This window comes from Myxine glutinosa, chromosome 4 (assembly GCF_964187855.1).
Source record: "Myxine glutinosa chromosome 4, kmMyxGlut1.1, whole genome shotgun sequence".
NCBI classification, from domain to species: Eukaryota; Metazoa; Chordata; class Myxini; order Myxiniformes; family Myxinidae; genus Myxine; species Myxine glutinosa.
Window position 1 is genome coordinate 81,467,230 of NC_136264.1, and position 18,158 is coordinate 81,485,387.

An 18,158-nucleotide genomic window follows, 5' to 3' on the forward strand; every position below is an offset into this window, starting at 1 on the left:
GCCCCAAGCTGAAAAAATGTCCCACATACCATTTTTATGCAAATTACTGCTGCCATTATCAAAAAAACGATTTTTGACATATCTCAGCCAATATTGCAGATAATTGAAAAATGAAGGTGTCTAGACCCATGTTTTGACTCATTCTGAGAAGCACAGCAGGGTCAGAGATCATGATGTTCTCCTCCTCAGTGAATCTCTCCATCAACAGCCTCTCCATTGCCTCACACACTGTTTTGAGGCAAAAGAGGGACTTTGCGTAGGCCTTTCCACTGAGAACACCTTTGAGAGATCCACTTGTTACTAGTTGTGCCTCAAAGAGAATCTCTGCATATCCAGAACCACGCATCTTGTGTCCAGTGAGCATCCCGATGTAGTTCATGGATGTGTGGAAGGGTCCAATCGTTACTACATGACTAGCAAATTCATTTGGCCAGCGCCAGATGATGGGAAGGGCTTTCATGCAGACACCCAGATCAAATGTATTCAGGACCCATCTCTGACCCACCTCAGCAGTTGCTGCCTCGGAACGCTTCAGTAGCTCACGAACAACTGCGTTGTCTGTGATCGGTTGGTGGATAGGCGTGCAGTAGTCGACTGTTGATTTGCTGGGTGGGGGAGAACCAGTTGCAGAGGTGAAACCCCCTAGCCCAGGCACAGGCTGCAGGCCACAGCTTCCGATGTATCTGATGAAGAGCCAGATGTAGTACTCTTGCATCGTAGTGGCATAGACTGTGTCATTCTCTGCTGGCGGTGTGAATGATGAGCCTTCAGGGAACTTCGGGCCAACGCGAGTAAAGTGCAAGGGTGGGAGAGTTTTTGGTGTGTCGACCTTCAGGCTACGCTGTTGTGACCTATTGATGGTAGGTAGCATTCGGTCCTTGCTGCTCTCGAACCCGGGCTTGACCTCCTGCACCATGATTCCTCCAGCACTGTTTACAATGTTGCTGCCGTGCACACTGGTAGTGGTTTTATTCAAGTTGTCCCACTCACAGTGGAATACAAGGTTGCCCTCTCCTGTCACAATTTGTGGTGTACGATAAGTTGAGACTTCATCCAGGACCTTGGCGAGAGCAGTTTCCAACTCCAAGGCGAAATCGTAGCTCTCAGAGTGTCCAAGCCTGTGTAGTATTGTGGTGAGCTGTTTGCTTCGGAACAGGTGCCTTACAGTCACACAGAGGAGAATGTGCTTTGGTAACTTCCATTTTCCATCTGACACTGCACGGCACAGATCTTGTCCAATGGAGAAGACCAGACGCTTCACCTTTTCTGTCTCGATGCCCTCCTTGCCAGTCATTAGCACGCTGAGAAAGCGGACAAGGTCTGGAGGTAGGATGTCTTCAGGATTGAGCTCCATGTCTTCAGCTGTTGGTGGCCATGGTTGGTCTTTACACTCTCTGAAAGCCTGTAGAATACCCTGGCGAAGTTGGAGGGCAACATTTTGGTTCTTGTTTGTGCTTCCGAGTGTGAATGCTCGTGCGAGAGCATTGGAAACTGTTATGTTTGAGCTGTGCACAAGCCAGAAAGAAATGACATCACATTTGTCATGATCAACCTTCGTGAAGTGGATATGCTCCTTGATTGGGTCATTCTGTAGGCGTTTCAGTAGTTTCTCTGACCGATAATTTGAGTTCTCATATCCATTCAGTTTCAGTTCCTCGACATAGAGCAAGCGCAAGGAAGAAAGCTGTAGAACTTTATTCTGCTGGATGACCTGGGTTTGAATGTGTTCCAGTACTGAGTTGAATGCCTTTTCATGGGCGGCTGACATGCAAGCCTGCTCCTTTGGTGCTTCGGCTCTGTGAATCGCACGCTCATAGTTGTAGAATGCTGTGCGGAAAGCTTTAAAACATGACGGATGGTGTTTGGCCTCACATGCAAAGAGGTCTTTGTTTTTCACCTTTCGATGGAGTCGATAGAGACCCATTTTCTCAGCCCGTGTTTCGATTTGCTCCCATGCATTTTCTTTGTTTTTAAAGGATGGGAAGGTTGTAGGCCTCTCAGTATTGCGATGAGCATCTTTGGTCTCAACTTTCTCACAAAATATACACTCTGGCGGGAAGATGGGTTCAGCAGAACCTCCTGGTTTACGAGGAGAGTGATGCCATGATGAGGTTGATGGCCCTGGTTCTGTATCATCTCCCAGACGATGAAAGTGGCGGACAAAGTGCTTATAACACTTGCTGTGATATCCTACTCTTTCTAGGTCATCAGGAAGAGTTGCCGGGATCTGATCACATACTGATTGCATACGACATGGGGAGTCATGCGGTTGGTTGAGACGTCTATCCCGGATCTTTTGAAGCAGTTGCAGTTTTTCTGAAGCAGATCCTTTAATTTTACGGAGGGGCGTGAAATCCCCATGATCAGACATGGATGGTACATGAAGGATGCATGTAGGAGGAGAGCTTTGGGCTGCAGGTTCTACACTCCGTTTTCTTTTGGGCATGCTTGCTGTCGATGTCTACCATCACTGTTAAATGACAAATAAGAAATCACGAATGATGTTAAAAGTGCCTGTGAAAGGAGGCTCTGAGTTTTCAGTGAGGTAACAGAGGTTCTGAGTCATGTTCTACACTAGGGTACTTTTTAGCTGACTAAACCATGTTTAGTGGCATCAAAAGTGCTAATAGCTAAAACATCTAAATTCTTCCACACTAACGTTAGCTATCTAGGCCAATGAAACATTGTGCTAAGTTACTGTAGCTAGCTCAGCTGTCGTGCCTCTTTCTGGTTCAATTCATATACAGAAGTCAACAGATATGTCTCATGTTTGGCATTAACAAAAGTTTAAGTTACACCGACATTAGGAACATACTGTACATAGATGAGGCTAGCTTTAACGTTAGCTAACATGGTGCTAGCTGGCTCAGCTGTTATTCTGCCTGTTTATGATTTCATGCAGAAACTGAAGTCAAGAGTGTGAGTAACATTATAGTTAGCATCTTACCTGGCTAGATTGGAGGATGAATACCAAGAACAACACACAGATGGAATGGAAGACTGAACTTTCAACTGAGGTATTCAATAACATCAACGTTACCAATTGATACGAGCGCGCGACATTACCAATTGATACGAGCGCGCGAGCGCGCATGTTACATGGATGGAAATGTAAAATGGCAGCTATAGCAGCACTAATTTGGATCTCTAGTCTGTCATTTCTGCACTGTGATTGGATAACATAAAAAAATATGTTTGGGAGTTAACAGCAGGAGTTGGTAGATTTTACGTGGGCTGGGTGAGAAACCTTTAAATAAGCAAGTGAAAATCTCTCGCAATACAAAGTCAATGGTGGGAAGAAAAGTTGAGTGGTACCAATGTTACTGCCAATGTCCCGCCCCTATGCAAGACTCAGGAGCATCTTGTTGACATTTAACCTTGAAAATACCTGGGTTTAGACCCCTTATGTACCATGTTAAGTTATCTGCAGTATTAACGTATCCTTATCATTTGTAAAACTGATTATTTTGTAATTACAGCATTAATATGCATACTAGTATACCATAGACACATGTAATCATGTTATGAATAGTTCTATCATGATCTATGCCCTTCAAAACATGGGTCTAGACACCTTCATTTTTCAATTATCTGCAATATTGGCTGAGATATGTCAAAAATCGTTTTTTTGATAATGGCAGCAGTAATTTGCATAAAAATGGTATGTGGGACATTTTTTCAGCTTGGGGCCATAGCTAGTCATTTTCTACACATTTTTTCCAATCTAGAAACACTGATTAGAAGTATATCTCCGGGGGGTGCAGGGGGACCTAGTCTTCCTACTAGACTACTTACATAGCTACAAATAATGGTGAATATCCACGAATACTCTTACATAGCTACCAATAATGGTGAATATCCACGAATACTCCTACATAGCTACCAATAATGGTGAATATCCACGAATACTCTTACATAGCTACCAATAATGGTGAATATCCACGAATACTCTTACATAGCTACAAATAATGGTGAATAGCCACTAATACTCTTACATAGCCACCAATAATGGTGAATATCAACGAATACTCTTACATAGCTACAAATAATGGTGAATATCCACGAATACTCTTACATAGCTACCAATAATGGTGAATATCCACGAATACTCTTACATAGCTACCAATAATGGTGAATATCCACGAATACTCTTACATAGCTACAAATAATGGTGAATATCCACGAATACTCTTACATAGCGACAAATAATGGTGAATAGCCACTAATACTCTTACATAGCCACCAATAATGGTGAATATCAACGAATACTCTTACATAGCTACCAATAATGGTGAATATCCACGAATACTCTTACATAGCTACCAATAATGGTGAATATCAACGAATACTCTTACATAGCTACCAATAATGGTGAATATCCACGAATACTCTTACATAGCTACCAATAATGGTGAATATCAACGAATACTCTTACATAGCTACCAATAATGGTGAATATCCACGAATACTCTTACATAGCTACCAATAATGGTGAATATCCACGAATACGCTTACATAGCTACCAATAATGGTGAATAGCCACTGATACTCTTACATAGCTACCAATAATGGTGAATATCAACGAATACTCTTACATAGCTACCAATAATGGTGAATATCAACGAATACTCTTACATAGCCACCAATAATGCTGAATATCCACGAATACTCTTATATAGCTACCAATAATGGTGAATAGCAACTAATACTCTTACATAGCCACCAATAATGGTGAATATCCACGAATACTCTTACATAGCTACCAATAATGGTGAATAGCAACTAATACTCTTACATAGCTACCAATAATGGTGAATAGCCACGAATACTCTTACATAGCTACCAATAATGGTGAATAGCAACTAATACTCTTACATAGCTACCAATAATGGTGAATAGCCACTAATACTCTTACATAGCTACCAATAATGGTGAATAGCAACTAATAATCTTACATAGCTACCAATAATGGTGAATAGCAACTAATACTCTTACATAGCTACCAATAATGGTGAATAGCCACTAATACTCTTACATAGCTACCAATAATGGTGAATAGCAACTAATAATCTTACATAGCTACCAATAATGGTGCATAGCCACTAATACTCTTACATAGCTACCAATAATGGTGCATAGCCACTAATACTCTTACATAGCTACCAATAATGGTGCATAGCCACTAATGCTCTTACATAGCTACCATTAATGGTGAATAGCCACTAATACTCTTACATAGCTACCAATAATGGTGCATAGCCACTAATGCTCTTACATAGCTACAAATAATGGTGAATAGCCACTAATACTCTTACATAGCTACCAATAATGGTGCATAGCCACTAATGCTCTTACATAGCTACCAATAATGGTGAATAGCCACTAATACTCTTACATAGCACCCAATAATGGTGAATAGCAACTAATACTCTTACATAGCTACCAATAATGGTGCATAGCCACTAATACTCTTACATAGCTACCAATAATGGTGAATAGCCACTAATACTCTTACATAGCACCCATTAATGGTGAATAGCAACTAATACTCTTACATAGCTACCAATAATGGTGCATAGCCACTAATGCTCTTACATAGCTGCCAATAATGGTGAATAGCCACTAATACTCTTACATAGCTACCAATAATGGTGCATAGCCACTAATGCTCTTACATAGCTGCCAATAATGGTGAATAGCCACTAATACTCTTACATAGCACCCAATAATGGTGAATAGCAACTAATACTCTTACATAGCTACCAATAATGGTGCATAGCCACTAATATTCTTACATAGCTTCCAATAATGGTTGGTGAATAGCCACTAATGCTCTTACATAGCTACCAATAATGGTGAATAGCCACTAATAGTCTTACATAGCACCCAATAATAGTGAATAGCAACTAATACTCTTACATAGCTACCAATAATGGTTGGTGAATAGCCACTAATGCTCTTACATAGCTACCAATAATGGTGAATAGCCACTAATGCTCTTACATAGCTACCAATAATGGTTGGTGAATAGCCACTAATGCTCTTACATAGCTACCAATAATGGTGAATAGCCACTAATAGTCTTACATAGCACCCAATAATGGTGAATAGCAACTAATACTCTTACATAGCTACCAATAATGGTGAATAGCCACTAATACTCTTACATAGCTACCAATAATGGTGAATAGCAACTAATAATCTTACATAGCTACCAATAATGGTGCATAGCCACTAATACTCTTACATAGCTACCAATAATGGTGCATAGCCACTAATACTCTTACATAGCTACCAATAATGGTGCATAGCCACTAATACTCTTACATAGCTACGAATAATGGTGCATAGCCACTAATACTCTTACATAGCTACGAATAATGGTGAATAGCCACTAATACTCTTACATAGCTACCATTAATGGTGCATAGCCACAAATACTCTTACATAGCTACCAATAATGGTGCATAGCCACTAATACTCTTACATAGCTACGAATAATGGTGAATAGCCACTAATACTCTTACATAGCTACGAATAATGGTGAATAGCCACTAATACTCTTACATAGCTACCAATAATGGTGAATAGCCACTAATACTCTTACATAGCTACCAATAATGGTGAATAGCAACTAATACTCTTACATAGCTACCAATAATGGTGAATAGCAACTAATACTCTTACATAGCTACCAATAATGGTGCATAGCCACTAATACTCTAACATAGCTACCAATAATGGTGAATAGCAACTAATACTCTTACATAGCTACCAATAATGGTGCATAGCCACTAATACTCTTACATAGCTACCAATAATGGTGCATAGCCACTAATACTCTTACATAGCCACCAATAATGGTGAATAGCCACTAATGCTCTTACATAGCTACGAATAATGGTGAATAGCCACTAATACTCTTACATAGCTACCAATAATGGTGAATAGCAACTAATACTCTTACATATCTACCAATAATGGTGAATAGCAACTAATACTCTTACATAGCTACCAATAATGGTGAATAGCCACTAATACTCTTACATAGCTACCAATAATGGTGAATAGCAACTAATACTCTTACATAGCTACCAATAATGGTGCATAGCCACTAATACTCTTACATAGCTACCAATAATGGTGCATAGCCACTAATACTCTTACATAGCCACCAATAATGGTGAATAGCCACTAATGCTCTTACATAGCTACGAATAATGGTGAATAGCCACTAATACTCTTACATAGCTACCAATAATGGTGCATAGCCACTAATACTCTTACATAGCTACCAATAATGGTGAATAGCAACTAATACTCTGACATAGCCACCAATAATGGTGAATAGCCACTAATGCTCTTACATAGCCACCAATAATGGTGAATAGCCACTAATACTCTTACATAGCTACCAATAATGGTGAATAGCAACTAATACTCTTACATAGCTACCAATAATGGTGAATAGCCACTAATACTCTTACATAGCTACCAATAATGGTGAATAGCAACTAATACTCTTACATAGCTACCAATAATGGTGCATAGCCACTAATACTCTTACATAGCTACCAATAATGGTGCATAGCCACTAATACTCTTACATAGCCACCAATAATGGTGAATAGCCACTAATGCTCTTACATAGCTACCAATAATGGTGAATAGCAACTAATACTCTGACATAGCCACCAATAATGGTGAATAGCCACTAATGCTCTTACATAGCTACCAATAATGGTGAATAGCAACTAATACTCTTACATAGCTACCAATAATGGTGCATAGCCACTAATACTCTTACATAGCTACCAATAATGGTGCATAGCCACTAATACTCTTACATAGCCACCAATAATGGTGAATAGCCACTAATGCTCTTACATAGCTACCAATAATGGTGAATAGCCACTAATACTCTTACATAGCCACCAATAATGGTGAATAGCCACTAATGCTCTTACATAGCTACCAATAATGGTGAATAGCAACTAATACTCTTACATAGCCACCAATAATGGTGAATAGCCACTAATACTCTTACATAGCACCCAATAATGGTGAATAGCAACTAATACTCTTTAGTCTAGTAGGAAGGCTAGGTCCCCCTGCACCCCCCGGAGATATACTTCTAATCAGTGTTTCTAGATTGGAAAAAATGTGTAGAAAATGACTAGCTATGGCCCCAAGCTGAAAAAATGTCCCACATACCATTTTTATGCAAATTACTGCTGCCATTATCAAAAAAACGATTTTTGACATATCTCAGCCAATATTGCAGATAATTGAAAAATGAAGGTGTCTAGACCCATGTTTTGACTCATTCTGAGAAGCACAGCAGGGTCAGAGATCATGATGTTCTCCTCCTCAGTGAATCTCTCCATCAACAGCCTCTCCATTGCCTCACACACTGTTTTGAGGCAAAAGAGGGACTTTGCGTAGGCCTTTCCACTGAGAACACCTTTGAGAGATCCACTTGTTACTAGTTGTGCCTCAAAGAGAATCTCTGCATATCCAGAACCACGCATCTTGTGTCCAGTGAGCATCCCGATGTAGTTCATGGATGTGTGGAAGGGTCCAATCGTTACTACATGACTAGCAAATTCATTTGGCCAGCGCCAGATGATGGGAAGGGCTTTCATGCAGACACCCAGATCAAATGTATTCAGGACCCATCTCTGACCCACCTCAGCAGTTGCTGCCTCGGAACGCTTCAGTAGCTCACGAACAACTGCGTTGTCTGTGATCGGTTGGTGGATAGGCGTGCAGTAGTCGACTGTTGATTTGCTGGGTGGGGGAGAACCAGTTGCAGAGGTGAAACCCCCTAGCCCAGGCACAGGCTGCAGGCCACAGCTTCCGATGTATCTGATGAAGAGCCAGATGTAGTACTCTTGCATCGTAGTGGCATAGACTGTGTCATTCTCTGCTGGCGGTGTGAATGATGAGCCTTCAGGGAACTTCGGGCCAACGCGAGTAAAGTGCAAGGGTGGGAGAGTTTTTGGTGTGTCGACCTTCAGGCTACGCTGTTGTGACCTATTGATGGTAGGTAGCATTCGGTCCTTGCTGCTCTCGAACCCGGGCTTGACCTCCTGCACCATGATTCCTCCAGCACTGTTTACAATGTTGCTGCCGTGCACACTGGTAGTGGTTTTATTCAAGTTGTCCCACTCACAGTGGAATACAAGGTTGCCCTCTCCTGTCACAATTTGTGGTGTACGATAAGTTGAGACTTCATCCAGGACCTTGGCGAGAGCAGTTTCCAACTCCAAGGCGAAATCGTAGCTCTCAGAGTGTCCAAGCCTGTGTAGTATTGTGGTGAGCTGTTTGCTTCGGAACAGGTGCCTTACAGTCACACAGAGGAGAATGTGCTTTGGTAACTTCCATTTTCCATCTGACACTGCACGGCACAGATCTTGTCCAATGGAGAAGACCAGACGCTTCACCTTTTCTGTCTCGATGCCCTCCTTGCCAGTCATTAGCACGCTGAGAAAGCGGACAAGGTCTGGAGGTAGGATGTCTTCAGGATTGAGCTCCATGTCTTCAGCTGTTGGTGGCCATGGTTGGTCTTTACACTCTCTGAAAGCCTGTAGAATACCCTGGCGAAGTTGGAGGGCAACATTTTGGTTCTTGTTTGTGCTTCCGAGTGTGAATGCTCGTGCGAGAGCATTGGAAACTGTTATGTTTGAGCTGTGCACAAGCCAGAAAGAAATGACATCACATTTGTCATGATCAACCTTCGTGAAGTGGATATGCTCCTTGATTGGGTCATTCTGTAGGCGTTTCAGTAGTTTCTCTGACCGATAATTTGAGTTCTCATATCCATTCAGTTTCAGTTCCTCGACATAGAGCAAGCGCAAGGAAGAAAGCTGTAGAACTTTATTCTGCTGGATGACCTGGGTTTGAATGTGTTCCAGTACTGAGTTGAATGCCTTTTCATGGGCGGCTGACATGCAAGCCTGCTCCTTTGGTGCTTCGGCTCTGTGAATCGCACGCTCATAGTTGTAGAATGCTGTGCGGAAAGCTTTAAAACATGACGGATGGTGTTTGGCCTCACATGCAAAGAGGTCTTTGTTTTTCACCTTTCGATGGAGTCGATAGAGACCCATTTTCTCAGCCCGTGTTTCGATTTGCTCCCATGCATTTTCTTTGTTTTTAAAGGATGGGAAGGTTGTAGGCCTCTCAGTATTGCGATGAGCATCTTTGGTCTCAACTTTCTCACAAAATATACACTCTGGCGGGAAGATGGGTTCAGCAGAACCTCCTGGTTTACGAGGAGAGTGATGCCATGATGAGGTTGATGGCCCTGGTTCTGTATCATCTCCCAGACGATGAAAGTGGCGGACAAAGTGCTTATAACACTTGCTGTGATATCCTACTCTTTCTAGGTCATCAGGAAGAGTTGCCGGGATCTGATCACATACTGATTGCATACGACATGGGGAGTCATGCGGTTGGTTGAGACGTCTATCCCGGATCTTTTGAAGCAGTTGCAGTTTTTCTGAAGCAGATCCTTTAATTTTACGGAGGGGCGTGAAATCCCCATGATCAGACATGGATGGTACATGAAGGATGCATGTAGGAGGAGAGCTTTGGGCTGCAGGTTCTACACTCCGTTTTCTTTTGGGCATGCTTGCTGTCGATGTCTACCATCACTGTTAAATGACAAATAAGAAATCACGAATGATGTTAAAAGTGCCTGTGAAAGGAGGCTCTGAGTTTTCAGTGAGGTAACAGAGGTTCTGAGTCATGTTCTACACTAGGGTACTTTTTAGCTGACTAAACCATGTTTAGTGGCATCAAAAGTGCTAATAGCTAAAACATCTAAATTCTTCCACACTAACGTTAGCTATCTAGGCCAATGAAACATTGTGCTAAGTTACTGTAGCTAGCTCAGCTGTCGTGCCTCTTTCTGGTTCAATTCATATACAGAAGTCAACAGATATGTCTCATGTTTGGCATTAACAAAAGTTTAAGTTACACCGACATTAGGAACATACTGTACATAGATGAGGCTAGCTTTAACGTTAGCTAACATGGTGCTAGCTGGCTCAGCTGTTATTCTGCCTGTTTATGATTTCATGCAGAAACTGAAGTCAAGAGTGTGAGTAACATTATAGTTAGCATCTTACCTGGCTAGATTGGAGGATGAATACCAAGAACAACACACAGATGGAATGGAAGACTGAACTTTCAACTGAGGTATTCAATAACATCAACGTTACCAATTGATACGAGCGCGCGACATTACCAATTGATACGAGCGCGCGAGCGCGCATGTTACATGGATGGAAATGTAAAATGGCAGCTATAGCAGCACTAATTTGGATCTCTAGTCTGTCATTTCTGCACTGTGATTGGATAACATAAAAAAATATGTTTGGGAGTTAACAGCAGGAGTTGGTAGATTTTACGTGGGCTGGGTGAGAAACCTTTAAATAAGCAAGTGAAAATCTCTCGCAATACAAAGTCAATGGTGGGAAGAAAAGTTGAGTGGTACCAATGTTACTGCCAATGTCCCGCCCCTATGCAAGACTCAGGAGCATCTTGTTGACATTTAACCTTGAAAATACCTGGGTTTAGACCCCTTATGTACCATGTTAAGTTATCTGCAGTATTAACGTATCCTTATCATTTGTAAAACTGATTATTTTGTAATTACAGCATTAATATGCATACTAGTATACCATAGACACATGTAATCATGTTATGAATAGTTCTATCATGATCTATGCCCTTCAAAACATGGGTCTAGACACCTTCATTTTTCAATTATCTGCAATATTGGCTGAGATATGTCAAAAATCGTTTTTTTGATAATGGCAGCAGTAATTTGCATAAAAATGGTATGTGGGACATTTTTTCAGCTTGGGGCCATAGCTAGTCATTTTCTACACATTTTTTCCAATCTAGAAACACTGATTAGAAGTATATCTCCGGGGGGTGCAGGGGGACCTAGTCTTCCTACTAGACTACTTACATAGCTACAAATAATGGTGAATATCCACGAATACTCTTACATAGCTACCAATAATGGTGAATATCCACGAATACTCCTACATAGCTACCAATAATGGTGAATATCCACGAATACTCTTACATAGCTACCAATAATGGTGAATATCCACGAATACTCTTACATAGCTACAAATAATGGTGAATAGCCACTAATACTCTTACATAGCCACCAATAATGGTGAATATCAACGAATACTCTTACATAGCTACAAATAATGGTGAATATCCACGAATACTCTTACATAGCTACCAATAATGGTGAATATCCACGAATACTCTTACATAGCTACCAATAATGGTGAATATCCACGAATACTCTTACATAGCTACAAATAATGGTGAATATCCACGAATACTCTTACATAGCGACAAATAATGGTGAATAGCCACTAATACTCTTACATAGCTACAAATAATGGTGAATATCAACGAATACTCTTACATAGCTACAAATAATGGTGAATATCCACGAATACTCTTACATAGCGACAAATAATGGTGAATATCCACGAATACTCTTACATAGCTACAAATAATGGTGAATATCCACGAATACTCTTACATAGCGACAAATAATGGTGAATAGCCACTAATACTCTTACATAGCTACAAATAATGGTGAATATCCACGAATACTCTTACATAGCTACAAATAATGGTGAATATCCACGAATACTCTTACATAGCGACAAATAATGGTGAATAGCCACTAATACTCTTACATAGCCACCAATAATGGTGAATATCAACGAATACTCTTACATAGCTACCAATAATGGTGAATATCCACGAATACTCTTACATAGCTACCAATAATGGTGAATATCAACGAATACTCTTACATAGCTACCAATAATGGTGAATATCCACGAATACTCTTACATAGCTACCAATAATGGTGAATATCAACGAATACTCTTACATAGCTACCAATAATGGTGAATATCCACGAATACTCTTACATAGCTACCAATAATGGTGAATATCCACGAATACGCTTACATAGCTACCAATAATGGTGAATAGCCACTGATACTCTTACATAGCTACCAATAATGGTGAATATCAACGAATACTCTTACATAGCTACCAATAATGGTGAATATCAACGAATACTCTTACATAGCCACCAATAATGCTGAATATCCACGAATACTCTTATATAGCTACCAATAATGGTGAATAGCAACTAATACTCTTACATAGCCACCAATAATGGTGAATATCCACGAATACTCTTACATAGCTACCAATAATGGTGAATAGCAACTAATACTCTTACATAGCTACCAATAATGGTGAATAGCCACGAATACTCTTACATAGCTACCAATAATGGTGAATAGCAACTAATACTCTTACATAGCTACCAATAATGGTGAATAGCCACTAATACTCTTACATAGCTACCAATAATGGTGAATAGCAACTAATAATCTTACATAGCTACCAATAATGGTGAATAGCAACTAATACTCTTACATAGCTACCAATAATGGTGAATAGCCACTAATACTCTTACATAGCTACCAATAATGGTGAATAGCAACTAATAATCTTACATAGCTACCAATAATGGTGCATAGCCACTAATACTCTTACATAGCTACCAATAATGGTGCATAGCCACTAATACTCTTACATAGCTACCAATAATGGTGCATAGCCACTAATGCTCTTACATAGCTACCATTAATGGTGAATAGCCACTAATACTCTTACATAGCTACCAATAATGGTGCATAGCCACTAATGCTCTTACATAGCTACAAATAATGGTGAATAGCCACTAATACTCTTACATAGCTACCAATAATGGTGCATAGCCACTAATGCTCTTACATAGCTACCAATAATGGTGAATAGCCACTAATACTCTTACATAGCACCCAATAATGGTGAATAGCAACTAATACTCTTACATAGCTACCAATAATGGTGCATAGCCACTAATACTCTTACATAGCTACCAATAATGGTGAATAGCCACTAATACTCTTACATAGCACCCATTAATGGTGAATAGCAACTAATACTCTTACATAGCTACCAATAATGGTGCATAGCCACTAATGCTCTTACATAGCTGCCAATAATGGTGAATAGCCACTAATACTCTTACATAGCTACCAATAATGGTGCATAGCCACTAATGCTCTTACATAGCTGCCAATAATGGTGAATAGCCACTAATACTCTTACATAGCACCCAATAATGGTGAATAGCAACTAATACTCTTACATAGCTACCAATAATGGTGCATAGCCACTAATATTCTTACATAGCTTCCAATAATGGTTGGTGAATAGCCACTAATGCTCTTACATAGCTACCAATAATGGTGAATAGCCACTAATAGTCTTACATAGCACCCAATAATAGTGAATAGCAACTAATACTCTTACATAGCTACCAATAATGGTTGGTGAATAGCCACTAATGCTCTTACATAGCTACCAATAATGGTGAATAGCCACTAATGCTCTTACATAGCTACCAATAATGGTTGGTGAATAGCCACTAATGCTCTTACATAGCTACCAATAATGGTGAATAGCCACTAATAGTCTTACATAGCACCCAATAATGGTGAATAGCAACTAATACTCTTACATAGCTACCAATAATGGTGAATAGCCACTAATACTCTTACATAGCTACCAATAATGGTGAATAGCAACTAATAATCTTACATAGCTACCAATAATGGTGCATAGCCACTAATACTCTTACATAGCTACCAATAATGGTGCATAGCCACTAATACTCTTACATAGCTACCAATAATGGTGCATAGCCACTAATACTCTTACATAGCTACGAATAATGGTGCATAGCCACTAATACTCTTACATAGCTACGAATAATGGTGAATAGCCACTAATACTCTTACATAGCTACCATTAATGGTGCATAGCCACAAATACTCTTACATAGCTACCAATAATGGTGCATAGCCACTAATACTCTTACATAGCTACGAATAATGGTGAATAGCCACTAATACTCTTACATAGCTACGAATAATGGTGAATAGCCACTAATACTCTTACATAGCTACCAATAATGGTGAATAGCCACTAATACTCTTACATAGCTACCAATAATGGTGAATAGCAACTAATACTCTTACATAGCTACCAATAATGGTGAATAGCAACTAATACTCTTACATAGCTACCAATAATGGTGCATAGCCACTAATACTCTAACATAGCTACCAATAATGGTGAATAGCAACTAATACTCTTACATAGCTACCAATAATGGTGCATAGCCACTAATACTCTTACATAGCTACCAATAATGGTGCATAGCCACTAATACTCTTACATAGCCACCAATAATGGTGAATAGCCACTAATGCTCTTACATAGCTACGAATAATGGTGAATAGCCACTAATACTCTTACATAGCTACCAATAATGGTGAATAGCAACTAATACTCTTACATAGCTACCAATAATGGTGAATAGCAACTAATACTCTTACATAGCTACCAATAATGGTGAATAGCCACTAATACTCTTACATAGCTACCAATAATGGTGAATAGCAACTAATACTCTTACATAGCTACCAATAATGGTGCATAGCCACTAATACTCTTACATAGCTACCAATAATGGTGCATAGCCACTAATACTCTTACATAGCCACCAATAATGGTGAATAGCCACTAATGCTCTTACATAGCTACGAATAATGGTGAATAGCCACTAATACTCTTACATAGCTACCAATAATGGTGCATAGCCACTAATACTCTTACATAGCTACCAATAATGGTGAATAGCAACTAATACTCTGACATAGCCACCAATAATGGTGAATAGCCACTAATGCTCTTACATAGCCACCAATAATGGTGAATAGCCACTAATACTCTTACATAGCTACCAATAATGGTGAATAGCAACTAATACTCTTACATAGCTACCAATAATGGTGAATAGCCACTAATACTCTTACATAGCTACCAATAATGGTGAATAGCAACTAATACTCTTACATAGCTACCAATAATGGTGCATAGCCACTAATACTCTTACATAGCTACCAATAATGGTGCATAGCCACTAATACTCTTACATAGCCACCAATAATGGTGAATAGCCACTAATGCTCTTACATAGCTACCAATAATGGTGAATAGCAACTAATACTCTGACATAGCCACCAATAATGGTGAATAGCCACTAATGCTCTTACATAGCTACCAATAATGGTGAATAGCAACTAATACTCTTACATAGCTACCAATAATGGTGCATAGCCACTAATACTCTTACATAGCTACCAATAATGGTGCATAGCCACTAATACTCTTACATAGCCACCAATAATGGTGAATAGCCACTAATGCTCTTACATAGCTACCAATAATGGTGAATAGCCACTAATACTCTTACATAGCCACCAATAATGGTGAATAGCCACTAATGCTCTTACATAGCTACCAATAATGGTGAATAGCAACTAATACTCTTACATAGCCACCAATAATGGTGAATAGCCACTAATACTCTTACATAGCTACCAATAATGGTGCATAGCCACTAATACTCTTACATAGCTACCAATAATGGTGAATAGCAACTAATACTCTGACATAGCCACCAATAATGGTGAATAGCCACTAATGCTCTTACATAGCCACCAATAATGGTGAATAGCCACTAATACTCTTACATAGCAACCAATAATGGTGAATAGCCACTAATACTCTTACATAGCTACCAATAATGGTGAATAGCCACTAATACTCTTACATAGCACCCAATAATGGTGAATAGCCACTAATGCTCTTACATAGCTAGGAATAATGGTGAATAGCCACTAATGCTCTTACATAGCTACCAATAATGGTGAATAGCCTCTAATACTCTTACATAGCACCCAATAATGGTGAATAGCAACTAATACTCTTACATAGCAACCAATAATGGTGAATAGCTACTAATGCTCTTACATAGCTACCAATAATGGTGACTAGCCACTAATACTCTTACATAGCACCCAATAATGGTGAATAGCAACTAATACTCTTACATAGCACCCAATAATGGTGAATAGCAACTAATACTCTTACATAGCTACCAATAATGGTGAATAGCCACTAATGCACTTACATAGCTACCAATAATGGTGAATAGCCACTAATACTCTTACATAGCACCCAATAATGGTGAATAGCAACTAATACTCTTACATAACTACCAATAATGGTGAATAGCCACTAATGCACTTACATAGCTACCAATAATGGTGAATAGCCACTAATACTCTGACATAGCACCCAATAATGGTGAATAGCAACTAATACTCTTACATAGCTACCAATAATGGTGAATAGCCACTAATGCACTTACATAGCTACCAATAATGGTGAATAGCCACTAATACTCTTACATAGCTACAAATAATGGTGAATAGCTACTAATACTCTAACATAGCTATGAATAATGGTGAATAGCCACTAATACTGTTACGTAGCTACAAATAATGGTGAACAGCCACTAATACTCTTACATAGCTACAAATAATGGTGAATAGCTACGAATACTCTTACATAGCTACCAATAATGGTGAGTCGCAAGTAATACTCTTACATAGCTACCAATAATGGTGAATAGCCACTAATGCTCTTACATAGCTCCAAATAATGGTGAATAGCCACTAATACTCTTACATAGCTACCAATAATGGTGAATAGCAACTAATACTGTTACATAGCTACAAATAATGGTGAACAGCCACTAATACTCTTACATAGCTACAAATAATGGTGAATAGCAACTAATACTCTTACATAGCTATGAATAATGGTGAATAGCCACTAATACTGTTACATAGCTACAAATAATGGTGAACAGCCACTAATAATCTTACATAGCTACAAATAATGGTGAATAGCGACGAATACTCTTACATAGCTACCAATAATGTTGAATAGCAACTAATACTCTTACATAGCTACCAATAATGGTGAATAGCCACGAATAGTCTTAAATAGCACCCAATAATGGTGAATAGCAACTAATACTCTTACATAGCTACCAATAATGGTGAATAGCCACTAATACTCTTACATAGCTACCAATAATGGTGAATAGCAACTAATACTCTTACATAGCT

At 39.3% G+C, this 18,158-nt stretch overlaps 2 protein-coding genes across 2 annotated transcripts in view; one reads left to right on the forward strand and one right to left on the reverse strand.

Moving 5' to 3' along the window:
- Window positions 1-18,158, forward strand: part of LOC137424913 (A disintegrin and metalloproteinase with thrombospondin motifs 9) — a 218,665-nt gene that overhangs the window by 18,571 nt on the left and 181,936 nt on the right. The window lies entirely within an intron of this gene.
- Window positions 1,452-10,982, reverse strand: LOC144891771 (uncharacterized). The gene is made up of 2 exons (XM_078776081.1): window positions 8,691-10,982; window positions 1,452-2,470 (listed from the first exon to the last, which is right to left on the reverse strand). Exons 1-2 carry the CDS (start codon window positions 10,629-10,631, stop codon window positions 2,468-2,470), a joined length of 1,944 nt encoding a protein of 647 aa, XP_078632207.1. The 5' UTR covers window positions 10,632-10,982; the 3' UTR covers window positions 1,452-2,467.